This window comes from Phallusia mammillata, chromosome 1 (genome assembly GCF_965637545.1).
Source record: "Phallusia mammillata chromosome 1, kaPhaMamm4.hap1.1, whole genome shotgun sequence".
In the NCBI taxonomy this organism is placed as follows: Eukaryota; Metazoa; Chordata; class Ascidiacea; order Phlebobranchia; family Ascidiidae; genus Phallusia; species Phallusia mammillata.
In genome coordinates this window covers 8,530,090-8,556,447 of record NC_137252.1, presented here as the reverse complement: position 1 = coordinate 8,556,447, position 26,358 = coordinate 8,530,090, and the positions used below count along the sequence as shown (strand labels likewise).

The window sequence follows — 26,358 nt, the reverse complement described above, 5'->3', positions numbered from 1 at the left end:
CTACCTCGGCCTGTCCGGTTTCATTAGTGTACATTCCAGTGAAGCATGGTTCAGCTACAGCACAACCGTCCGTACAGTTGCAGTAATGCTGTCTCGGGCAGAGATTGCCACCCTCCACGGCATCGTCCTGCGTACACAGTTTCAATATGGTCATATCAGGCCATATAAAGTTTAAACTGATAACCATATGCAGTGTTTACGAAAATATTTTTGTTGTACACTGGGTAAATAAATATTTTTGTGGCAAATTGGACCGACATTTGTTTTCTATTATTGCAGAACCGCGTTTCATCATTTAAAGCAGATACAAAAGACAGGTTTTTTGGATTGCTTTAAAATTAAATGTCTGTATGTTGCTTATGTAACAAAAGTAACATAATTTTGAAATGCATATCACATATTCGGTATTTAAAAAGACAACTCGTTTTTTTAGTAATAAAAGCAACATTTTGAAACAAACCTTAGGGTTGGGTATTGAAGCTCCTCCCGTGCAGTAGTGTCCGATCTGACATGGCCCAGTAACGTTGGATCTACCTTGAGAATCGCAATACTGACCAGGCGAACATGGTCTGAAATTATAAGTGAACCGCATGCTAATGTGTTTAAACCGGTGTCCGCAAGCATACTACACTAACATTAATTCATCATTTAGCAGTTATATTGCATAACAGCAGTGTTTCATACCGGAACGGAACGGAACGGAACGTTATACCGGAACGAAATAAATATTTTTTTGCACAAATACCGGAACGAAATACCGAAATAAAAAATATTTAAAATACCGGAACGGAACGAAATACCGTTAAATTTTATTCCGGTATTTCGTTCTGGACATTTGACATGATACAATTGCTCAAAAATTTCGCGCCGTTAAGCTATAATAAAAATTGAAGCTCCTACAATTTACATCCGATTGACCATCATTGACAAATGTTATGTGACGTAACAACTACCGACAATAATTGTTGGGTGTTGCAACTTTCTTCCTTTTTTCGCTTAATAGTTGCAAAGACCACAAAGAAATATTCGTTTGTTAAGACCGAAATACCGAAAAATACCGTTATAAATTTATTTCGGTTAGACCGGAACGAAATGAAAATATCGGTCCAGAACGAAATAACGAAATAAATAATTTGCTCAGAACGAATAACGTTATTTGGTTTCGTTCCGTTCCGGTATGAAACACTGCATAACAGGAGTTGTCAGGTTTTGACAAAGGCGATTCTTTATGGCACCCAAGTGATTCACCACACAACCACAAACAACAACAAAATACCGATATTGTTCGAAAACAGTATGGACCTTAAGTGGGTCGGATTTAGATAGCAAAGCACAATCTTTTTTATGAACTATATTACACTTATATCCTCCTTTTGCCTCATTTTGCTCGAAAAAGCGTCCAACTTTCACTTTTTTAGAACGAACTGTATGTTTGATGACATGAATTAGTTTTACGTCAATATATGTATACTCCATAGAGACCCAATACATAAAAAACTGCTTTTAAATTTAGATGACAAGATAAAACTTATTATAATAATTCTAAATCTTAAGCGATCAACATACTGGCAATCCGCTTCACTCTGTCCGACAACGTTGGGGTTAAAGGTTCCTTTCGGACATGGATGCATGAACGTGGTACCAGCTGGACAGAAGTGACCGGTTTTACATTGCTCACCAATCGACACTGGTACTTCGTTTCCTGTAGACCAAACAACGACAGTTACCTAATGTTGATGTTTATAGGAAAAGTTTGGCTCAGTCCAGTTTAAAACGGTTTTCCCGAAAATGGCAAATGTATTTATTTGAAGCCCGGAAAGGCTCACGTCGTGGGTTCGAATCCCACCGATGGCTAGATTTTTCTAGCCTACGCCTTACTATTTGAAAATACTTGGTGACCGGCTGATTTGATATGACGCCTTCAATGGCGTATTATGATGATGGTATTTGTATTTTGTTACTACTTCGTTCTGTATTGAAAAAAGCAAAAAAGTTTTGTATTACAAATTTTGTTTTTAAACCCGCGCTGCAAATATGACTGGGTTTTTCATGGGGGTCTAAATCAGCGGTCGGCAACCGCCGGTCCGCGAGAAGTTTGTTACCGGGCCGTATACGTTTCAGGCCAGATGCTTTGAAATCCCCGGGGATGGTAAACTAATTGATGCGTTTTATTCCTAAATATTTGAAGTTTTTTAAGGCTGGTCCGCGATATAATTTCAGTTTCAAAAACGGTCCGCAGTGCAAAAAAGGTTGCCGACCCCTGGTCTAGACCACTCGCTCCAAACCTCTTGGTAGCAATGGATCTCTTACATAAATTCATTAGGGTTGCGAACAGCTACCAAAGTGTGCAATAAAGCTTTCTATGGATCTCTTGGTCTTAGTACCACTCCATGACCCCTTGACCCAGGCAAATCCCAGACGTGGACCACTCTTTTGAATTACTTTAATGGGGTATTGTAAAGGCCAAAACACAAAATTTTCGGACTTACGATAAAACGAAAAAAAACTGTAGCACTGAAATAAATGTTCAAACATTTTAGATATACCTGTGCTGTTGTCTTGAGATGGTCTCGCGACATATGAACTTCCGTAGCAGATGTACCCGGCTGAACAATTGCCCTCGGGTGCCGACAAACTTAGAGTTCCACAATACTGGCCGACAGGACAGGATTGGCAATAACTTATGTCACCGGAAGAATTACTGAAATACCAAAATATGCTTTAAACTCGACAGTGTGAATTTTTAAACAAAGAAATATTAAGAAATTAAGAATTGACTTAAAATCCTCCTAAACGACATCGCAACTGATAATAAACGTGGTATTACAGTTAAATAATGGCAAAAACGGCTGTACTTGAGAGAAATAGTTCTATTTGCAAAAAAGGTCTCGTTGGCCGTGTTAAGCTGCACCGGGCAAAAACTAACAACAAATTGCATGAAAGATATTTTCCATCAGTAAATAAGATGGATGAAGTATAGTACTGTTTTTTTATGAAAAAGCCTGCAAAAGTGTGCAGACACGAAAAATATGTAAAAATTTAGCCTATGTCGTTATTCTGTGGTATAGCATGCAAATAAATTGAGAAAAAAATAAAAATATGCAGAAAAATTGAATACTTTTACAGTATAGCGTTAAACACAATGATATCGAAGCAACTTATAATTAATTCATAGAATTGCGATTAAACAATTTTGAATTGCGCAAATTAGAATGATTATTGCGCACAAAACTTCATCAATACTGTTCAAACTATTTAGACTTAGCTTAACATTTCAGTAGGCTTAGTTGTGTGGACAAATATAACACTGGTTTTAATTTCTGATATGAAACTTACGTTGGATTGTAGGTCCCTGCTGGACAGGGTTCCCCCTCTAATTTAAATGTTCCAATAGCAAGGGTGGCATTCTCGTCGTATGCGAAGGTGACGTTAGGATTCGGGGATGGACAGTAGCTCCCTGGCGATTAAAAAACAATCAATACAAACGTGATAAAAAAATACGCACCATCTGATGTCAACAGAACACGGTGTTGGCTCGTTGTTTGGCGCAGCTTATTATTAAGTTGTTTTTATATTACCCATTTGGTGGCTTACAATCGAGGGCGGCTTACCCTTTTTTGCCACATTTTTTACGACTGTCATGGAAAACTGATACTCATATGGCATACTAAACATTTAGGTAGTGAATATATATACAAGTTACATCTTAACATACATTAATATATTGGTTAGAACTTAAGTCACAAGAGTTATAACAATTTAACGACGTTTATTCTCATCTAAACGCCTCATTTTACCAGCACTATCTAAGTTAGCAAAGTAACTGCATTGAGAAAAGGTTAAGAGTAACTAGATCGAAGCACATCACTTAGTTGCCTAGTCACATTATTATTGACATAATCAGAATTTGGACTCTTTACAAGACCAGGGCATTTGATCCGTTGTGTAACTGACCTGAAGGACAGGGTAGAGTAGATGACATGGCTTCAAACGGGCAAGTTGTACCAGGCGGACATGCTGTGCAATTGCTCTGTGCTTCATTGGGGTTATAAGTTCCGATCGGGCAGGGTCGCTCCTGTGACGACTGTCTCTTGCAATAGTAACCTGGAAAATTATAATAATTCAAAATTAAAGCTGGAATCACCCAATCCGTTGCTTGGTGAATGAAGACTCTAAAGGTTGATCGATTAAATGTTTTTTCTGAACTTACATTCACTAGAAAATTGTATTTACACTTCGAGGTGGCGCTTCTTATTGATGCCCATGAAACCCATTGGTGGGGTATGACCCATACGTTAAGAATTACTGTTTTAGGGAATAATTTATGGCAATTGAAAAAGATAAAAATCCGAATTTAAACACAACATAGTAATACTCTTTTTTGACAATATATTTTTTTAATTTGTAGCATAATGCGTTAGGTAAGTCAAACGGGGGGCTGTGGGTCAAACGGGGGGCTGTGGTGGGTATACGAAGTCAATTTGGGCTCAATTTAACCCTCGGCCTTTATTGTTAAATTTTCACTTTGGTAAACATAATTTTTTGGGCATAATTCGTTTTTCTTGTTTTAAAAGTAATTCGAGTCTGGTTTCGGGCGTTTACTGTCGGGTTCGGGCACCAATTTCGGGTCTAATCACAACTTTGCTTTGACATAATTTATGTATGCTATTTTTTTAAAAAGTAAGCCAAAAAGTGCAATTCTGGTGTCTACCTGGTGAACAGGACTGGTTGTAGGGGCTTGACGAACCGCCAACACAATAATATCCCGGTTCACACGGGCCGGTGGGCGTTGGCTGGGCGGAGTTGCTGCAATAAAATCCAGCATCGCAAGGTCGACAATCACTATCGTCGGTTTGCCCAAACGTGTTGCTGTATGTTCCAGGTGGACAAGGGCGCGCCCGAGAGTCTCCTGTAAGTGAAGTTTAATAAGTTAAACATAAAAAAATTGGTTTAGAGTTAAACAAGTATTCGAACACTGTAGATTCTGACTTCTGAGCTTCCCTTTTCTAAACCTTAATGCTCGGTTACGAAACGTTTTAATGTTTGCACTTTGAAACATTAGGAACATTAAAATAAGTGGTGGGACACAGCTGGTTCGCACCGGTTCTATAGAACCGTCTCACAAAATTTTATGAGATCAGCCAACCGGTTAGCATTACTGGTTACTGTCAATGGATTTACCGTCAATGAACCGGATAAAAAATATGACTTTTGTGATAGAACCGGCTGACAAAAAAAGGAATCCCACCACTGATTAAACGTATATATACTTATATTAAGGCCATATTTTGGCGTTAAAAGCATAAAAGGCAAGTGTAAAGCAATGTTGACTGATACTAATCTAAAATGTACCTAACCGATGATGGCACCAAGAAAACGATAATAACTAGAAAGTTTGCATAGAATGGCGGTTGAAACAAAAATCAGAAATATTATTACGATGTAAACTCAATTAGCACCCGTTTTAAACAACACCAAAGCTACAGAACAAATAAAGAATCAAATAACCCTTCATTTTCGAAACAATAATTTTAGTTTCTGTTTTAACAGAAGTTCCATGCAGACTTGGCACAAAACTCAATTCCTTTAAGTTCTCATAACTCTACCTTCGTAGCAATAACCGCCCACTGGACAAATGTCTCCTGTCGTATCGTTGATCGGGTTCGAGATCTCTGCTTTTCCATAACACAAGTAGCCGGCGTCACAAGGGCCAGTGGGTGAAATGGCACCCAGAGAGGCACAGTACTGACCGGGGGTGCAGTCTGTACACTCCGTAACGTTTTTCAATTCTGCAATAGTATGATTTTTTTATGTTTTTATGCGGCATTGGATGAAAAGTTCAAAGCATTCGGTTGATTTGTGAACAACTATGAGTAAGATCATGACTGGGATCAGTCCTGAGGCGTTTATATAGATAAGTAACAACGACACCCACAAGTAAACTCACTGTACGCAAGGCCTATTAGAGACGATATGTCAGTTAAGCCAGTCCCCAAAGCACTCCTGTGCTAAGGAATTTGTTTACATAGGATTTTATAAACAAGGGTCACAAACGACAACCCATACGATTAATATGAGCAAATTGCCCCATCATGAGAATAAAGTAGGAGATTGCAAACTTCACTACGAAAACATTCAAACTCAGTACATAAGTCCAGTAAACCACAGTTAAACCGGATGCGGTTGAGCGGAATCTTCGCCTAATTCGGACAAAACTCGAGGTACAAATAATTTGCAATGGTATGACTCGAACTAATCGACATCGGTTAATTCGGATCTTCGCCTAATCCAGACATATTTTAACCTAGATCTTCGCCTAATAAGACATATTTTTGGTCCAAACGGGTCCGGATTAACCGAGATTTACTGTATGTTAAAGAGTACGAAGAATTTTTTTGCCTAATATTTGTAACGTTTTTCTACTTCTAACATTTTACATATTTGTATACATCACAGGTTCTTACCTACTGTACTACTTTCCTTAAATCGAATGCAACTTTGTTAACACACCAAATCGTTCAAGTTGAAACGTGTCCCGTACATTTTTTTGTGTCAATTGAAGTTATAGTGCATATACATGCATTTCTACAAATATACCAATACAAAATCACCAAAAAAGTTTACCTGAACTATCTCCGAACGTTCCCTTGGGGCATGGAATCGGGACACCAAGATTTTCGTAGCAGTAGTGGCCGAGTGGGCAGGGTTGGGTATTAGTTGAACCGAGTGGGCAGTAAAAACCAGCAGGACAGATGGCACAGTCAGTCACGTTACGGGCTCCATCAGTCTCGCGGTATGTCCCTTCAGGGCAGGGAATCTATCGATGTATAAATGTGGTTTGATGGTAAAAAGCACATATATCAGTAGAAACACACAACCATTAAATCATACCGCTATAACATAGATCATTATTTAAATACGCCGCGCCTACATTTTTGACTTGGCAATTTTCAAGCCCTGGTCTAACTGTGGGTTCGAATCCCACCGCTAACCTACTTCTAGCTCTTAGCATGAATCTGAGTTTGTTTATCCATCCTTGAAACCAGGGTTCACATTTTGCAAAAAATACTAAGAACAGCAGCAACACTCTACGGTTACTAGGTTACGTTTAAATAATAGGTAAAACATATTTGAAAGGTAGTAAAGAAACGCCGATTTGGCAGTGAGTTCAAGGTTCACTTACCTGTTCAGGTCCGTATGAACCGATCAAGCTTAGATTGCTTGGAGTGTATGGGTTGGGAATGTCGGTCGGACAATAATAACCTGCCAGGCAAGGTCCGCTGACAATGTTCGAAGCTTCCAAACAGAAAGATCTGCGCATTTATAAACACAAGAATTAGCGCTGTACTTAAGAGTAGCAGGAATTGAGGCATAAAACAGTTTGAAACATCAATGCCAAAAGTCATTAAAAAACTATTCCTGTTAAAATATGCAGTAAACTCGGTTACACAGGACTCAGTTAATCGAGGGCTTCGTCAAATTCAGACAAAACTTGAGGTACAAATGATTTGTGATGTGGTAAAGCTTGAACTATTCGACATCGGTTAATCCGGATCTTTTGGTCCAAACGGGTCCGGATTAACCGAAGTTTACTGTATAACAAATATTCATTGCACCTCCTAAATGCGAAAAGCTGATAAAATATAAAACATGTCCTGGATTATCGTAAACAAGTTATTCACGCGTTAGCATTAAACGAATCGTTCCAAAAGACCAACAGAACGTGCCCTTGGGGTTTTGGCCAGACTGGGCCTCAATATTTAGCTTCCGCAAAACATTTTGAGGCGGGCTTAATGCATCACTAGAGATATCTACTTTCAATCGGACGTTTTATCAACCGCTTGGCGTAAACTTATAACTTTGCCAAGCAACTTACCCAGCTGGACACGGCAAGCAATCTTGTATAGAGGATTTTCCTCTGAATTCGTTAATTGTCCCGGTAGGACAACGCATTTCCACTGGGGTTGCTTCCGGGCAATAATGGCCCGTGTTACAATCTGTGCTATCACTTTTGGATGACAGACCACCCATACAATACTGTCCAGGGTCGCAAGTCTTATTCTCAATCATGTTTTGATATGAAGTGGTCACCTCATCGCAGTAATACCTGAACAAAACGTATTTGACACTTTGAGACCTCAAAATGGTATAACAGCAACGTATTTTTTTAAGATTATATGAAAAATTGTATGTTTTTTGAATTTTTTAACAAATTAAATAGCTTGTCTGTTATGTCAACCATTAAAAACTTAAAGTTGATATACTCGTTTCAGTGTATAGAAGCCTAGATTAGTGGTTCTCAACCTATGAGTAATTACAGCCAAAGGGGTAGTTTGACTATTTTGGGGAAAAATTACATTGCCTTATTTTTAGTTTTGAGACGTTTTCCTTCCGTATAGTCCTAATTGGTAATTTTAGTTTTTTATTTAAGGGTTAATTAATTTCATTTGGTTGTTCGCATGCTTAACGATAACATAAAGGTTTAGTACCTCTGGCCTAGACCCTCATGGAGCGTTTAGAATTCAAGAAGATATTAGGGGGCGACTAAGAAAATAGTTTAACTAATTGAGCACATTTTTGCTTACCCAGGTAGACAATCGGCACACTCTGGACTGCTTTGCATTGTGTACAATCCTAGACCACACCCGACAGGGTCTACTTGGCCGTTCATACACTGGCTCCCTGCTGGACACGGAAGACAGTCGCTCTCGCTCTTAGCTGCTGTGCCAGTTGGGGAAGTATCATTTATATTGTCTGCTCCATAAGGCATGTAGGATCCGGCTGGACATTCTACAGGATGGACAGTGGCCTTCTCACAAAAGTGACCTAAAGAATAAAAAATATATGTTTAAGGATTCAAATCACAGTACGACAGGCTCATTGAAAGCGCCATAGCGAATCAGCCGGTCACCATGTGGGAAGGCGTAGGCTAAAAAAATCTAGCCTGCGGTGGGATTCGAACCCACGACAAGGAATTTAACCAATGCAGTTTTGTCTTCTACATTTCGCCATACAAGTTGACATAAACAGGAAAAAACGAAAATTTTATGCTAAGTCATAGAGCGATAAGTGTGCTTACAAAAAAAAGTTATTTCAAGCCCTTCGCAATCAACTATTATCCAAAAGTTTCCAAATCAGAAAACACATCTCGCGGCCCCGATATGTCTGAAACTGGACGCAACATTCAAGTAATTTTGATGGAAGTCAGTGCATGTTAGTACTAACGTGGAAATATTATTTGTAAAACGTGATCCGAAACCCAGTGAATAAAACAATGTTGTAAACGCTTACAGGAACTGAGGATGCCATAAACATTTGGTGAAATATATATTCTGTTAGAACACTGTGTACAATGGTTGATTCTGTTTGGCCTAGGTTTATACGCTGAGTTTTGGATTATATTGACGTAGAGAACAGTAATCCCAGAAAAACTGCTTCTGTAAGATTAATTTCATTTCAAACTGAATTTGTTCGTGAAACGTGGCAACGCTTTATATGCAACATGACTGTTGGTGAAACCAGTTGGCGCCTTAAGCTTTGCAAGGTAGCCTGTGGGACCTGCAATGCTTTGCCAATTGTTCTCGCGCCTTTAATTAGTTTTTCTGTAGCACGAACTACGTCGGCTGATTGCGCGCTTCAGACGCGTGGACAAGCAACACTTATATTTTCAGTAAGCGTAAAGTTGGCAGTCAGTACAGGTTTCGCTGTTTTGGAAAAAATACGCATTTCGAAATTCATGAGTTCATGTACACAAAGTTAGCAAAATTGTTCAATACTGTCTACGCACAGATTGAAAAAAGTTGGATTCTCTTCTTCAGGGTTAAGGTAAGGCTGTTTTTTCTTTTATGACTGACTGTCATAACAGCATATTATTTGTGGCAAATATATTTGAATTTAAAGTCCAAAAAGTATGTAAAATTATGCACAGCTCGATGCATGCAAGCTTGTGTTTTGTAAGCATATTAAGTATTAGGTGTTGAGTTGAGTGAAGTTGATACTTATCGATAAGTACTCTTATATAAGGTAGGTACAGAGAACACTTATCTCAATAACTCATCCTTTTTGGTGTCATTGCTGTGCTATATACAACTGTTACAATGGATATGTCAAAAGAAGTGTCAATGCAAATGAACAAACTTGACTTTACAAGTCCGTAATTGCATGTCAAAAAAATCTGCATTTTGTCAAGCATTGTGGTCATAACTGTTTAACAACCACAAAACTGTAAAAACTGTATGTTCAATTGTCACATGAAGTCCACATTTCTTCAAAACGAGTACATAACTTATGTTGACCAGTTTTGTTTCATTCGTTTTGCTTACAAATTGTTTATGGAAGACCTGACTTACCTTTAGTGCACACAAGGCAGTCAGCAGAACTGTTTTTGCCATAAAAAGGATTGTATGTTCCATTCTGACAAGGATATTGTTCTTTTGTAGATGTCCCTTCTAGGCAGTAATAGCCAGGTGGGCATAATTCAGTCACAGCGTCTTGTCCACCTACAAAGTTGTATTTGCTTGTAGTTTGAATTTTGGTGTTAATTTGTAATGGTGCAAAATATATACATTCATCTTAGATTTATCAACAATAGTGGCAACATTCTGTTTTATTATACTTTGCTGTTACACAGACGAGTCAACACAATTTCAGCTGAAGAGTAGAGCAGTTAGGATAGCACCATGTAGAACAAAGCAAAATATAGAACACGACAAAGTGAATCACAATTAGAGCACAATTTAAACATTGTTCTGTTTGTGTTTATTTTTATAGTTTCACAATTTGTTCGCAAATTAAATTCACATAACCTCCCCATTGCACTTCTAGATTCAGTCTAAGCCCCGGCATTGTAAAAATTACCTAAAAGTACTTAGCTAAAAACTTGGACTTTTGCAATGCTAAAATGTTGAACTCCAACCCAATGTAAAATTTAACTGATAAATATTGACTATAACTTACCAATACAGTAAGAACCAGGGTCACAAATGGTGCAGTTTGCTTCTTCTGAATTCTGTTCGTTTGGTGAGTAAGTACCGGGTGGACAGGGATATCTTGTATCATAGGGAGTTGAAATCAAACAATAGTGGCCACGTGGACAAGACTTAGGCTCGTCAGCTAAACCAAATCCAGCTACGAAAAAAAGTTGTTTTCGAAAAAAAAAATTCCCATTTTATAAACAATAATAAAAAAACAATTAATTTAGTAACTAAAATATTTAATAATAAGTTGCATGTTGCTTCAATCATTTTGAATTTTATTCCCCCTCTTATACCAGTGGTTATCAAACTGCGGTATGCATACCATCTTCCCAACCAAACAGGATTAAGTGGTTTGCAGAAATAAAAAAAGTTGTCATTAAGTACTCTATCCATATATGATTAAAAACCACTGCATTAGATGCTTTATAGTTTTGATGCCATAGCTCTACTAATTATTAACTGGCCATTGTACAATCCAGCTATGAAAAACAAATTTGTGTTTAAAGAATTTGCGTCCCTACTTGGATGTTTGCAACCGGCTTTTGTGTATTTAAAAAGAATAATGAAGTAAAGTACAGACAAAGGGCAGAAAATAAACATTCGTTGATGGACTCACTTGTTCCATATCCACAGTAAAAACCTGGTGGACAGGGATCACATTGTTCTGGTGAATACAGATCAGTTCGGTTGGTGAAGGAACCTGGCAGGCAGTTGTATTGGTCGGCCTGAACTGTGCCAGCTGGACAATAATGTCCCTGAAAACAAAGACACATTAGACCAAAGGGTCCTTGTATATTGAAACAGTGGACACTGTCTGTTTACTTATTATGTATTGGCTCTTTGCTTTTATAAAAAGAAACAAGTTTTAAAAAATAAAGCAAATGTTTGGGGAAATCTTAAAACTCAGACAGCACGCCATCAAATAAGCACTGGTCTATTCTAACCAATGGAAATATTTGCAGATACTGCAGTTAAAGCAAAGCCAAGAAGCAATATTTAAGTTCATTTTGTGGTAGCTATCACTTTTATGTTTGGGTCACCATGACAAAACACAAATGCCTAAAAAGGTTAGCAATTACCGCTGCACAGTCTTCTGATGGTAAATCCAGACCCTGGGCTGGACAGGCCTTACCAGGGTCACATATTATACAACTAAGTTTGTCAACAGATCTAGTTTTGTTGTTGTACGTTCCTTGTGGACAATCTATTGGTGCAACAGTTGGTTCACTAAAGGAACCCCATGGGCAGTAAGCACCCTTTGGGCAAGTTGTGCACTCAGACGAGTCTGTCAACAAAAAAGCATTAGACCAAATAATATTTATTGGTATTAAGATTTGAAGTTTGCATAAAAAGTTCAAGTTATAGCTTCGTTTGCACTAGGGATAGGCCGAGCTGAGCCAAAACCTGAGCACTTTGTTTTTTTATGCTTGGTGCTCCGTGCTTGTTCAGGCAGTTGTACTAACTGACCCAAGCATTAAATTTGCATATTCATCCTCTGCTAACATTTGAAACTACTGTTCGAAAGGGTATCCAATGCTGAAAAAACTTAGATGTGTTAGATGCTGCAAAAAACACGTAATTTCGGGGCCTGTACAGCTTAATACAAAAAAGCTACAAACCAAGTGTGGAATAGGGAATGTTTGTGATGTCACAATGCACCCAGTGTTCTAGGCTGAGCACCAATTAACATGCGATGCTCGGTGCACGACTAAAACACATTTGCTGTTTTGGCCCATCCCTAATTTGCACCAACCTAAAATCTAAAATGCATGTAAGCTACCTACTTTACCCACAGACAGTAAGATTTAAGACTTTGCCTACAAAACACTGCAACAGCAATCTTACTTTTCAGACCAGGTGAGGCTCCATATGTTCCTGGAGGACATGGATTTTGAAATTCAGACACTTGGCCTTCTAAACAGTAGAAACCTGCCCTACATTCATTAGCAGTTCCATCACTAGTTCCTTCAGGGCAAAAATAACCAGCTGGGCACAGGTTGTTGGTGCATGCTGTCAGTTGTGATTCACCCTCATTGGGGTTAAAGAATCCAGCTGAAAATAATTTCATGTTGTTAGGCAGTTGAAAAGTTCAGTTTTCATTTTCCTATCTTACAAATTGGTTACATTATTCTACTGTACAGTACATGTTGTAAATGATTATGGCACAAACATAGTGTTTTTGTCCCAAAATAACTTTTTGGAATAAGTCAGTTTTAAAATTTTATATTTACCTTCTTAAAAAGATAGTGGTTATTTTTAGTGATGCACTGAACCCGTCTAAAAAGGTTCGGGCCGAAACTGAATATTCGGCCACGAGGCCGAATAATTTCGGCCGAATCAGGCCGAACCTAAAATCCTGTTCTTATAGATGTTTTCAACTGAACCTTGTGTCGTTGATGCGAGTGAAGTGAATTATGACAAATCAAAATCACTTAGGCCTACACCATCTGGAAGCTTTACTAAACTTGCAATATTTTGCAGACAGCGTGGCTCGTATTTTATAGATACCACAATTAGTAAATTTATGACGTTTTGTATTGGTGAAAATGATAGTTTGGGCATTAATTCTATATAATCAAAAAGTTCATCAAAAAAACATCGAAAAACAGCGTATTTGGCCGAAATGTTTCGGCCAAACGAAACTTCGGTGCATCACTAGTTATTTTTACTTTTATGTGTAACCTATAAAAGTCCTACGGACGTGGTGTTACCTATGCTTGTGTGCTTGATTTACCTTAAATAGTACTAGGTTTTGGCCAAGCCACATGTTTCAACATAATATACTTTGTGTAGTGCCAAGGTTATAGCCTACCCCTACACAAAAAAATGTTCAACAAGTGAAACACATACCTGGACATTGTATTAGTGCACAGTCGCCTGTTCCTAGTGGACAGTAGTGCCCTGGCTGGCAGATTAAATTTTCTCCGATTGGATCCACAGTTGCATCTAATTCACAACAGTAGCCAGCAGGGCAGGGCAAACAATCAGCTAAACTTTCAGATCCATTCTTGTTGTTGTAAGTCCCAGCAGGGCAATCTGTGGCTTTTGCTCCATCACAGTATTTTCCTTTGTCACAAATGGCATCAGGTGGTTTGGGTGTTGTTGAGCTTGACTAAAAACAAGATTTGATATTGTGCTTTAACAGCTGTTCTTAATGTGTGTCCCAATTGTTTCTTTTAACATATAAACACTATGTAATACATTAACAACAGAAAGATTGGAGGCAGAAAAACAACAGAAAGATTTGGAGGCAGAAAAAAACAACACAAAAGATTTGGAGGCAGAAAAAAACATTTTTTTCAAAAAAAGAACTTTATGATACTCAGAGGTCAAGAATAAGACATACAAGCAAACTGTTGCTCTTTTAATGACTGCATCTGGCTCTAAGACAAATCTTGGTTTGCATTTCTTAACACAATCAGTAATAAACAACTCTTGCGTTTTAATTTGTACATTTTTATGTTTTTAGTAAAAAAATTTAAACTATGTGGTTTTATAGACTTTTCCATTGTTAAAGATGTCCAACCCCTGCCCAAAAGAGTACATTGAAATCCAAGTTGACAGTATTGTGTGCTTTCAAACAGCATTAATTGTGGAAGCAAGTTGCACACATCTTGTCAACTTACTGGGCAGATGTAGCCAGGTGAACAGGGTTTACAAGATGTGGAACCATTTGGTGACCATGTTCCTAATTCACATGGAGCTGGTGGTACATCTGGACTTGAACAGTATTCACCAGCAGGGCACAGAGTGCATTCAACAGAGCCCTAAAATAGCAAAGGAAAAATATGAGAACACAATAGCACTAAAAAAATCACCAAGCCAGAAATAGCTGTGCAATGTTAAAGCGTTAAGGGGTGCAAAACAGTCTTGGACACAATTGGTGGACCATGGCTGAGTGTGTTGCAGCTACACTGTCTTACCAACTGTTTGATTGGGGCTCTTAAAGAAAGTGAGGTTGGCGCATTTTAGGTAAAACCAGTCAAGGGTCAAGAAAAAAACTAACCAAAAAAATTACAATGTATTTTAAACCAAACCCCCTTATAATTATCAAAATACACATATTTACATAATAAACAAATACAGTATTTCTTCTAAAACAAAATATAAAAACTATATCCATAAGCAAATTTACAGCAACAGAAACACAGTTAAATTGTGAAGCATACATGTTGATAAAACCACTTACAACTTCAGAGTACCATCCTCTTGGACAATTTAGGGGCCCAGAGTTGGTGAAAGGGCAGTAAGATCCAACAGGACATTCTGTGCATGCTGTTTGTGCACCCAGAGAGTATGTTCCATTTAGGCATGGCGTTCTAGAATATTTTTAGTTTTAAACAATAATTTGATGAAACAAAAATCAGTGTTTGTGTATCCAATATTTATGTAACATTAGGCAAATAAATGTAGACGTAGGGAATTACGTATTTTTTACACATACAAATATTCACAAATTTTTCGAATCCACAAATTACGGTGTGTAACCATCTATTGATCTTTTGTGACCTTTTTAATACTCACATGAATTTTAAGTTGTCAGAATGTCTAAAGTCATTTAACATAGGTCAGTGGGATAAGTATTTAGTTGCCTATTTACAATGAGATTTAATGCCACTTTCCCTGTTACGCAATGAAAAGGTGGTGAAAAGCCATTACAGCATTTTCTCCCCATAAACTTCCATAAATTACATTAGCGTCATGCCAGTGTTTTAATATATTCCATAACAATAACCTATATTACTTACAATTAAAATTAAAATGACACCTTAATATTTTTTTACATAACATATACACCAACACATACTGTGTTTCATCACTTGCACTTGCACAGTAAAATCCAGCTTTACATCTTATGCATGATGACCGATTGCCAGCTGATACAAATCCAACAGAACATGCAATAGTTGTGACAGCAGTTGTAAATGGACAATAACTGAAATGCAAAAAAGATTTTAAAATATTAACTACACACAAAGCAGTACACAGTTTTGTCTAAGAGAATTGGATACAAAGTACAATAGTTTTGTAGAACCAAATCTTTCTGGCAGTTTTGGAGAAAATAACTTAAAAGCAAGTTTTTAAAACAATTAAAACATAAACTAAAAATTAAATACACAACTTGTTGCCTTTTTAAACACTTTAAAATGCAGGTTGTATATGGCTGCAGGTTGTGTCATTTCTATCTATAAATTGATTCAATTAAACAAAAAAAGTAAAATTGTTGAAAATGCACCTTCCAGCTGGACATGGTGTGCATGTAGTTTGACCTCCTGGTGAGTACATCCCTAATGGACACTTAATTTTATCCGCCGTTGTATCTTTGGATGGACATGCGTAACCAGCAGGACAAGGTATGCATGCTGTTGCCATGCCAAGACTGTATTCACCGTCACCACAACCAGTTCCTAAACAACACAATGTGTTAATTTTAAGACATCCACTTTTCTGCGTTTTTAGGCCAGTGGCAACCAAATTTAGCTTAAACTTGTTAAAACTTTATAAATTTAACACTACCGTATTGAAGATATACTCCTGAAGTTAAGCAAACTTTGTTATACCTTGTAAAAACACACATAGGGACAAAGTTAAACAATTACAAAATCACAAATCAGTGGAGGGCACAATTGGCAGACAATGTCTAAACATGCTGCAGCGGTACCATGTTATAAAGCGCTTGGTGTTAGGAGCTCACCAGAAAGTAAGATCAGTACACAAGTAAAACTCAAGTAAGTTACAAAGGCTGGCACACCAGTCAATTGGGCTCTAGAAGCTAAGGTACCTAATTGCCTAATATAAATTTAAAAATTTAATCGAAACTGCAACTTGACAAGAATAGGATAATTACTTAAACCTGATTACCTATCTTGCATTAAAGGTTGTTTAACAACAAAAAATTATATGTTATCTAAAATCAATTTCTGTGTCGCAAAATTATCACGTTCTTCAATTAGCCACATTTAGTTTTTCCTTTGAAAATTTTACAGCTTGGCCTTCAAGAAAATTAGGTTATATTTTAATGCAAACTATCCAGGTACTTGGTCATACCTAAAGTCATAATTTAAACTTCAGTAATTGTATTAAAAACTTTTTCATACCTGCTGTCCCAGTATCTGGACACTGTTCACCTGCTGGACATGGTGTACATGTAGGACTAGACTCAACAGCATATGAACCAGGTTGACATGGTATCTTGACCTCTTGACTGTAATTTATTTAAATACAATTTATTGGAAGAAGTTAGTAAGGTGATGTTGGCACGAGAGCATTGACTTTTTTAGAAAAGATTTAGAATATATTTTAATTTTCTAATATACCAACATACGTGGTATAAGGGCAAGCAGAACCAGCGGGACAAGGAGAACATTCTTCTGCTTTGCCTGTTGAAAATGTACCAAGTGTGCATCCCACCACACCTGTGTCAGTTTTGGTGCCACATTCACTGCCAGGTGGACAGTCGGTACAATATGTTTGTCCTTGGGCACTGAATTGGCCTGAAAAAATATGAATTGTGTTAAATTACATTCAGTATATCTCGTTGTCATTAGGATTGGGCTAAACAGCAAAATTTCTGTTTGGTTGCGCACTGAGCATCACACCATAATGCTAAGTGTTTGGCCGAGTATGCTAAGTGCATTATGACATCAAAAGCATTCCCTGTTCCATGCTAGTTATGTAGCTTTTCAAGATGGTTGGTATGTGTTTATTGCTATGTTTTTTTACTCTTTTATTTTTATTATTAATTTGGTGTTGGGCTCTAGTTTTTTTAGTCAGGTCAAAATTTTTCCTTTTTTCATATCCTTCTGCCTGTGTTAAGAAGTAAATTATCAAACAACATTCTTAGAGTATGAATAAAATGACATAATCATAATCACCAAAATGTTTCTTTAAGCACATACAGAAATTCAAGACAATCTTTGCTTGGCTTAAAGTTAAACCATTTCAATCAAAATGAAAAAAAAATCATGTTTTAACAAGGTTAAAAACGATAAAACTATGATAAAAAGGAAAATTTGTAGACCAGAGCAAATGTGGGTTACCTGGGCTACATTCAACAGGTCCAGGTGCAGTTGGATCAGCACAGTATGATCCTGCAGGACATATTTTACAAACAGACGGAGAGTCTTCATAATATCCCATGCTGCAGTTTGCTCCACCAATAACTCCAAATATAGAACAAGTGGATCCTGGAACAAATAACAGAAAACTTAGAAAAGGTAGCATAGAAAAAAAATGAGTATCTCAAAAAAACGTTGATTTATCGGTAGGTGTTCAAACGCACATTTTTAAACAAAGTAACATAACTAATAACAAAAAACATCTAGGAATAGGTGTCCTATTTTAGGGATGGTAATCCACAACGATAAAAAAAACATATCAGTATGGTTGATTTTCTTAATAAATCTAAAGTTGTTTTAAAATTACTGTCAAACTAGCTAACAAACCATTACACAAAAGTTTAAATTGAACAATATTTATGTGATTCAAAAAATAAGCATCTCTCCATTTAATGGCGTTTAAAGCAATATCAATATCGGTAAATTTTACAAACAGGTCACTTAACACCACTCAGGGTTCCCTTCTTCTATTCTTTTAAACCAATTTTCTTACTAGTGGGACATGGCAGGCATGTAGCTAATCCACCAGGACTGTATGTTCCTGCTGCACATTCTCTTTCTTGTATACCATCACAATAATGACCAGCAGCACATGTTTTGCACCTTGTCCCATTTAAACTGTATGTTCCTGAAAATCAAATGGTTGTAATATGTAAAAAACAGAGGAACAACATTAACAAATATTGTTAAAACAGCCACTTTCTGGCAGATGTGTTTCAAAGGAACTAAATTTTAGACAAAACTGATTTATTTCAGATTAAAAAACAAGGACTACCACAGTTCGGCTAAGACAAGAAAGATTTCTAAAATAAAAGTCTTTTAGAAATAAAAGTCTACATTCACTAAACATAACTAACAACCCTTTTTATTTCTCTCATGTCGTAAATTATGACAGATTTCCTTGGCTTGGTTAAACAGTTTGACACATTTATTGGTCTCGTTTGCAATTGTGTCAAAACCATAAAAAATGAAAAACGAATTTATACCATTTGATCTTATGTAAGAATAAATTGGTTATACTTGCATCTGGTTAGCAATATAATCTTATGACACCCAATTAACATTGAAAACAGTGCTACAACAAAATGTTACATGCATTTCGCCATTATCAAGTTTTTTTTCATTGTCTAGTTCTTAAACACAAGCAAACACATATTTTATTGTATAATTTAAAATCACTTGTGTAGTATATTAGCATACCATCTGCGCAAGGTTGTGAAGAAATGGCTCCAGCTGGGCATTGATCTCCAGAAGGGCAGGGAAGGCAACTGGTTTCTGAAAACAATAGCTTTGCTTCAAATTCATAGTGGTCAAATCAGTTCTATCCATAGAGTGCACTACATGGTTAATACAAAAATTGGCATGAAAATGGCTAAAAATAAAAGACCTGCCCTAATGAAGGTTTGAAAAAACATATATATTTATGTAACTAAACTCATTTATACCACTTAACCTCCTTTATCAGTACAAATAGAAAATATTTGGTTGGCAACATATATATCGCTGTATGCTAAGACAACAAACAAGAGGATTTACTTATTTCAGTTGGTCAGGGATCTTCAGGAAAAATACAAAAGATTATCAATTTCAAAGAAATACATACAAGTTTCCTCACATGAATTTTTCTTTTATGACATTTTAAAGTTATATATATATTTTCAGAAACATGTCACACAAAATGTGTAATTGGCTAAAATGTTTCAGCTAACCAATACTTCGATATATAAAAGTATTATTAATACAGCCATGACATTATAGTTTTTACACCCATGACACAACAAGTATAAAAATGAGTTTGTGTGCTGACCTGCATCCGGGCTGTAAGTTCCTGCAAGGCAAAGAGTTATGCCTGTGTCAGAACATGATGAACCACCAGGACATGTTGTACAGCTTAACTGTCCTTGAGTTGAAAATTTGCCTGTCAAACAGCATATGATTTACAAATGATCTGTATCAACTTATTTTATTGGCTATTACCATAATACAGACAAATATGGGTAGTTGCATATTAGGTAATCGCATATGTATCGGGGAATCTAAAGCGGATTATTTGGTAACAAAAATATCTGCGTAAAAAAGGTAACGCCTTAAAAAAGCTCGGGTTACATAAATAACCACCTTAAAAATTGTCAATTAAAAATTTGTATGATAGTTAGGCACCATGATTGCTGATAGCACTGTGGTATTCGAACATAAATTTAATCCACTGATACCAACCATTGGCATAAGCAAAAGGCTAAGGGCACATAATTTGCCACTGGTACCAATACATACAAATCCAATCAAACTTTATGATTCCTAATGGTGTTTCTTAGTTTTATATTTGTTTCTTGCTGCAGTTTCATACCAGTGTCACATGGTTTAGGTGCTTCAGTTGTTAATGAGCAATAACTTCCACCAGGACAAATCGTACAACTAGTTTCTGATAACAAAGAGTAGTATCCATCCAAACAGTCCACTGGGAGCAATCTGCAAAAAAAAAAATTCGAAATACACCGCATTGAACAAATCAAAACACAAGTTTCGATCGGTTTGAGACAAATACTACAGAAACATAAAGTCTCAAAAAGGTGTCCAACAAAGTACATGGCATTGGTCTATTCTTAATGCTTAAAAAATAGGTCCAAATAGCAGTAAAAAGCGACATGCTTTATTTTTCAAACTTTCGGAAAATACTGATAATGGCATGAAAAAAGTTCATGCCATCATCAGTATTGTGGAGAGTCACATTAGTTACACTCATTTATATACACTTGAGTCGTGTAAAGTAATGATAAAAAGGTGCAAAAGTCGCATAAAATTGACAGATAAAAAACGGTGTGCAGAAGCGAGGTATAAGCCACCTGCATGTGTGTGAAGTAAGGCAAACAGGTGCAGAACAACTACAACAATATGCGGCAATTTTAAGCAAACATCACACTAATAAGACAACATGTCACATAAAAATACACAATAAGTCATTTAAGTTTTAAATCTGTAAAGAGGAACTGACTAAGAATCAATGTTAATTTCGGGTTTATGTTGTTGAATTGCATAATGAAGCATCTTGCTTTTTAGGTCTAGTTGTGCTGTTATTTTCATCATTAAACTTTTCATCGTTCTATTTTAATGTGGTAATAAGAAACATAGTCAACATACGTTGGGTCACCACATGATTGGCCAGCTGGACAGGGGTCACATGTCTGATGATCTGAAGAGGAAACTTCTCCAGTGGCACACTTGGTGCAATTACCTTGATTTGCTGCTGAAATGTATCCCATATCACATGGTGTTGCAGCTGATGAACCAGCTGGACATTTGGAACCTGTATGTAAATAAAAAACGCTGTTAGCACTTGTTTTACCTATTTTCTGAACTCTGCCATCTTGAATGTTAAATCGTTGTGTAAATTTGATGTAGAGTGTAATATTTTTTGCAGGAAACACAGTAGTATATGGTTTACAGTATACTTTGAACTAGAATGTTCTAGGTGGTTGCTTGATAGATGAAGACTACATTAAACCTTATGCTAATTGATTCAAATTAGGATTGATATCTTTCTGCTTGCCTTTAAATACCGATGCATAGGCAAAATATATTATGTTGAACTTATAAGGATGAATGATTTGATGTTTTAATAAATTTTTGAATCTATTAGTATTTAGTTTGTCACAGTACGCCAGGCCCATTGAAAATTCAAACCCATGACAGGAGTCTTTTCGGGACTCACACTTTACCAACCGAGCCACCCAGGCTCAGTGGAGAATCCACCAAAAGTTGAATCACATATAGTTTGTTTACAAATAAATAAAACTTTACAAAAAAATGATGGATGATAACGTTTACCAAAAAATAGGCAAATAACTAAAAACATAATACAGTCAAATTTCAATACCTGCTGGACAGGAGGAGCATAAATCTTGACCACTTGATGCAGAATATGAACCTGCATCACATGAACGACACTGGTCATCTCCTAAAGGACTGTAAAATCCCGGTTCACATGCAACTGCTCTATCTCTGCCTGGACATTCACTTCCACCAGGACAAGGATCACATGTGTCTTTGCCTAAAACATAGTTGTATAGATTTAATTAAATTTCTTCCCAGTGTTACTGTGTTCATTTCTTTATTAAAGGTAAAAAATATGTCATTGCAGTGCTGGTTTATATTTTTTGACTGTTGTTAGCTTTTATAACATAAGACCAGGCAATAATTGACTCCACATGCAAACAAGTCAGATAAACTATACATTTCAGTTTTTGACAAAATATGAGTGTGGTAATGTTTCTGTGCTGCTATAGTATTAAACTTTTGTTGCGGTATATATTTAAAAAAGGTAAACTATTTCATAAAAACATAAGAGTTAACATAATTTAAAACACACCTCCAATACTATATTCTCCAGTTGTGCAAGCAGTTGGTGATGTTCGATCTGAGCATTGATACCCAGGGGGACATATTTCGCAATTGGTTTGCTTTCCATACGAATACTGGCCAATGGCACATTGGTTGATACCCCCAGTATCACAGAAAAATCCAGCAGGGCAGTCCAAGCATTCTGTAGTTCCTGTAGTATTACTGTAAGTACCTCCAGGGCAGGTCTATAGAGCAAAAGGGGTAAAAGGTTTCCACTTTAGATCAGAACCATATTCATGTGATTTAAGCTGATGTTGTGGTGACATAAAACCTAGTGGATAGTGATGCACCGAAGTTTGGGTCGGCTAGATCAGTTTGGCAGAATATATATACTGTTTTGCCTGTGTTTCTGTTTTGGCCAAACATTGTTTTGAAAAGTTAGCCTAAACTGGACTTTTTTAGTTTTTGAAATTAATGCCCAAACGTTTAATTTTGCCAATTTAAAAAGTAGATAATTGATGTGTCTAGAAAACACAAGCCATTTGTCAGAATATTCTATGTTTTGAGTGTCAAAAATGGATTCACCACCTCTTGAGGTGGATCCGATGTATCACTTATAAAAACTACACAAACAACAGTAGTGTGAAGTTTTTATGAGCTGTAATAAAAAAAATTAAAAACATTACGGCTAGGAATTTTTTTGGTTTGGTGGGAGTTATATCAGCATAAAAAAGCCCAACTTGATATACCCAGAAACGTTTAGTAAGATCTATCTTTTTTAGGAAACAATTACAGAATAGGTTTTAGATTTTTTCAAAATCAGACAACAAGGCCCAGATGTATTTGTAAAGTAATAACTATAATGGTCTATGTTACACTTTGACAGAAAACAAAATTATCATAATACACTTACCGTACAGGCAGTACTATTTGATTGGTTTAATTGATTGTTAAATGTCCCACTGTCACAAGCAGTTTGCGCTCCACTTTGACAACTGAGCAAAAAAGGAATTGTAAAAAAAGAAATTTTAGTTGGTGCACTAAAATTTAAAAACGTTTACCTAATGCATAGATCTCAAGGTGCGATATGGCAGTCAGATATTTGTATATTAACGATTTAGCCTGTCTTGAAATATTTATACTTTATTTATACTAAAATGGTAAATGTTTTGAAATGGTGTGAAAACCCACCTGAAATTGTGGGTTTATCACTATGTGATTTGAAAATAAATAGGATTTGAAACAGGCAATGTTAAAAGTCATAAAGTCAACAAAGATTTAGGTTGCCACTACAGAATAGAGCAAGTTATGGCCTGTCTGGGAATCAGCAAACAACATGTTTTACTGAGACAGGCGATAAAAGGATAAAACAATCACAAGTTGCTACGACAAAGCCATCACAATTCAATGATATACGCAATGGCGCGTCATTCAACTCCATGTAAATATTTGAACTGACTAACAACATTGCTTTATATTATGCTGGTGGTGGGTTTGACCACTAATTCACTATTTAGGAGGAAAATGTTTATTACATAAAACTGTTATTGGAAGACAATTTCAGGGTTTTTTAACTTTTAAATTTTTGTGCCAATTACCTATGATTAAAATAACATTTTCCGAAGAGACATAAGTTTTTGTAATAAACACAAGAGCAACTTATTGTTTTTTCTTGGAAACTACCAGTATTGTTTATCAGACATAACAAAGAAATCCAATACATTCACAGTGGGATTATGTTACAAAAAACCAGAAGGGTCTTATAACCAAGTCTAAGAAATCGTAGATACAAAGGGTTTCAATTAAACTCAATGGTGAAACAAGATTTAACAAAGGAATGAGGATTACTGATGATTTCTGGAAATGCTACGCTGGCAAACACCATATGCTGTCTAGCACACATTGAACACTCTTGACAAAGCAAACAAGCAGTATCCCAAACACAAAAGGCAAGAGTCAAGAGTCGTTATTGATAAAACGCTGGTGTTGACTTTTGTTTAGCCGGTAGTCTTAGAAATCATACAAACAAAGGAACTATTTACAAATACAAATACGCCAAGGTACCAATCAAAAAGGTCTTTTAATAGTGTTAGGTTTGGCAAAATTAGTATATATCATTTATCAGTAACATTATACTTTCATTGTCATAAAAATATGTTTTAAACACTTACTAATAGCCAGTTGGGCAAGGAGCACATGTGCAGTTGTCATGATAGTATGTTCCATCAGGGCATGTAACTTGTCCTAAACAAAGCCACAAAAAATAAAAATGACAAAAAGATAAAAATCATTGAAATAATTATCAAAACTTCAATAAACAATTGGGTTTCTTTTTAAGCATGTAAAACATAAATTAACTGTCAGTAATACAAAAATTCTTGAACATGTAAACAATGACAACAATTTGAGAATGAATAAGATTACCTGGGGTAGTTTTGACAAGCAGAACAAGAAAAGTTGCCAAAACAAAACAAAGCACAGAAGTTTTCCTCATCTCATATTCATTTCAATTCCACTTTTACAAAAATAATAAATAAATAAACTATATTTCATTCACTATGAATTGTCTGAAATATGAATGCAAAACAGTTTGAACCAGTTTTACCACCAATCACACAAATTAATAACTGCAATCAACCCATAGTTCAAATACAGCATGCAAAATGTTTAATAACCCACCACATGATGGCCATTAACAAATCTAAACAGAAATATAATAAATAGAAAATGTAGATTGTGCAGGATAAGCTTTAGCAAAAATCACAGGCTGATATTGGCTTATATGTTAGCAAAAGCATACTACTCTGCATTTTTGAAAACCTTTTTGTAACACTCAATTTTCGTTTTCTGATTTCTTCAGTGTTCTGTGTTCTTGAAACAGAAGTATTGTCATTCATTTCAATTATGCACCGTTTGGCAGAGTAAAAAGCTTGCTACGTTGGTAAAATCCGTACCACACTATCTGCCTAAAATCTTGTCTAACATATTTATCATTTGCTTTGGTCGCAGTATAACAAGCCTTAAAGTCTATTTGACGTTCAAGCCTAAAATATGTAATCCAATTCAAATATACTGAACTGAATTGAACCGTTGTTTATTTTCAGACAAGCAAATACAAACAAAAGTCTCACGCTGTTTACGACATGTTAGCTGCGACCCACATACTGTTAGTATGGTTGCAAGAAAGCGCATGTTGAAATGCGCGGGCATCTAGCGTTCTTTGTAACTCTAGAAACGTACAGTCCATTTCTCCTCACCAAGTTTTGGCTTTATAGCGCCCCCTGGTAATCAAGTCATTTTCTGACTACCGCGGTAATTTTTATCAGAAGTCAGTCAGCATTTCAGTCATCGCAATTAATACGTGGTAAATATTTTCGCCCATAGGTGTAACTACGCAAAGCAGAGAAGTGATTGGTAGGCAGAAGTCAAGTCGTTCCCGTAGTCCTGGGACCGTTCGGGCACTTTGATGAGTTTGCCACCTTCTTCCATCTATCTCGATCCTCCCCCAGTATGATGCATTATACGAGTTTTCTTTCCGTCCACGTCTGAACATCGCAAAACTAGTTCGTTCTGCGTCTGCATATAGTCTTCTCTAACCTTTGACCCTTTAACGGTGCTGTGCATGATGGTGTGCGCGAGAGTTCCATGACGACGTGTCACAATAGCCTACCACTTTCTGTTCTAAACGCACGATCACCTGACAGCAAAAGGCCATACAGCCCATATGCTTCAGAAGTTTGGACAAACCGTTATTTAGCAGAACTATATAGAATAAAAGTTACCTTTTTTAGAATTTACTGCAGTGCGACATTGTGCAATCTGCCTTTATTTATCAAGTCTATTTTGTCAACGGTTAAAAAAACTTATTGATAAAATAGCTTTATAGTTTCGCCTGTAGCCTATATTTGCCGTTCCATTTTAAAAAG

The 26,358-nt window shown here is 36.4% G+C and overlaps 1 protein-coding gene across 1 annotated transcript in view; it reads right to left on the bottom strand.

The window, feature by feature from the left end:
- LOC145224857 (uncharacterized) overlaps window positions 1-24,995 on the bottom strand; it is an 81,724-nt gene extending 56,729 nt beyond the window's left edge. Inside the window, exons 1-35 of the mRNA XM_080091494.1 lie at window positions 24,857-24,995; window positions 24,604-24,676; window positions 23,346-23,427; window positions 22,461-22,677; window positions 21,969-22,142; window positions 21,233-21,398; window positions 20,442-20,563; window positions 19,902-20,012; window positions 19,295-19,369; window positions 18,588-18,722; window positions 18,017-18,163; window positions 17,302-17,470; window positions 17,075-17,181; window positions 16,213-16,384; window positions 15,784-15,912; window positions 15,166-15,295; window positions 14,603-14,743; window positions 13,827-14,088; window positions 12,822-13,028; window positions 12,056-12,261; window positions 11,593-11,731; window positions 10,957-11,127; window positions 10,350-10,499; window positions 8,586-8,826; window positions 7,877-8,107; window positions 7,184-7,313; window positions 6,625-6,817; window positions 5,607-5,789; window positions 4,712-4,909; window positions 3,955-4,104; window positions 3,337-3,457; window positions 2,547-2,701; window positions 1,567-1,702; window positions 461-569; window positions 5-127 (exon numbers count right to left, since the gene is read on the bottom strand). Coding sequence (XP_079947620.1) covers window positions 5-127; window positions 461-569; window positions 1,567-1,702; window positions 2,547-2,701; window positions 3,337-3,457; window positions 3,955-4,104; window positions 4,712-4,909; window positions 5,607-5,789; window positions 6,625-6,817; window positions 7,184-7,313; window positions 7,877-8,107; window positions 8,586-8,826; window positions 10,350-10,499; window positions 10,957-11,127; window positions 11,593-11,731; window positions 12,056-12,261; window positions 12,822-13,028; window positions 13,827-14,088; window positions 14,603-14,743; window positions 15,166-15,295; window positions 15,784-15,912; window positions 16,213-16,384; window positions 17,075-17,181; window positions 17,302-17,470; window positions 18,017-18,163; window positions 18,588-18,722; window positions 19,295-19,369; window positions 19,902-20,012; window positions 20,442-20,563; window positions 21,233-21,398; window positions 21,969-22,142; window positions 22,461-22,677; window positions 23,346-23,427; window positions 24,604-24,676; window positions 24,857-24,926 — 5,325 coding nt within the window. The 5' untranslated portion in view covers window positions 24,927-24,995. The remainder of the gene's footprint in view (window positions 1-4; window positions 128-460; window positions 570-1,566; window positions 1,703-2,546; window positions 2,702-3,336; window positions 3,458-3,954; window positions 4,105-4,711; window positions 4,910-5,606; window positions 5,790-6,624; window positions 6,818-7,183; window positions 7,314-7,876; window positions 8,108-8,585; window positions 8,827-10,349; window positions 10,500-10,956; window positions 11,128-11,592; window positions 11,732-12,055; window positions 12,262-12,821; window positions 13,029-13,826; window positions 14,089-14,602; window positions 14,744-15,165; window positions 15,296-15,783; window positions 15,913-16,212; window positions 16,385-17,074; window positions 17,182-17,301; window positions 17,471-18,016; window positions 18,164-18,587; window positions 18,723-19,294; window positions 19,370-19,901; window positions 20,013-20,441; window positions 20,564-21,232; window positions 21,399-21,968; window positions 22,143-22,460; window positions 22,678-23,345; window positions 23,428-24,603; window positions 24,677-24,856) is intronic.
- Between the last annotated feature and the right edge of the window lie 1,363 nt (window positions 24,996-26,358).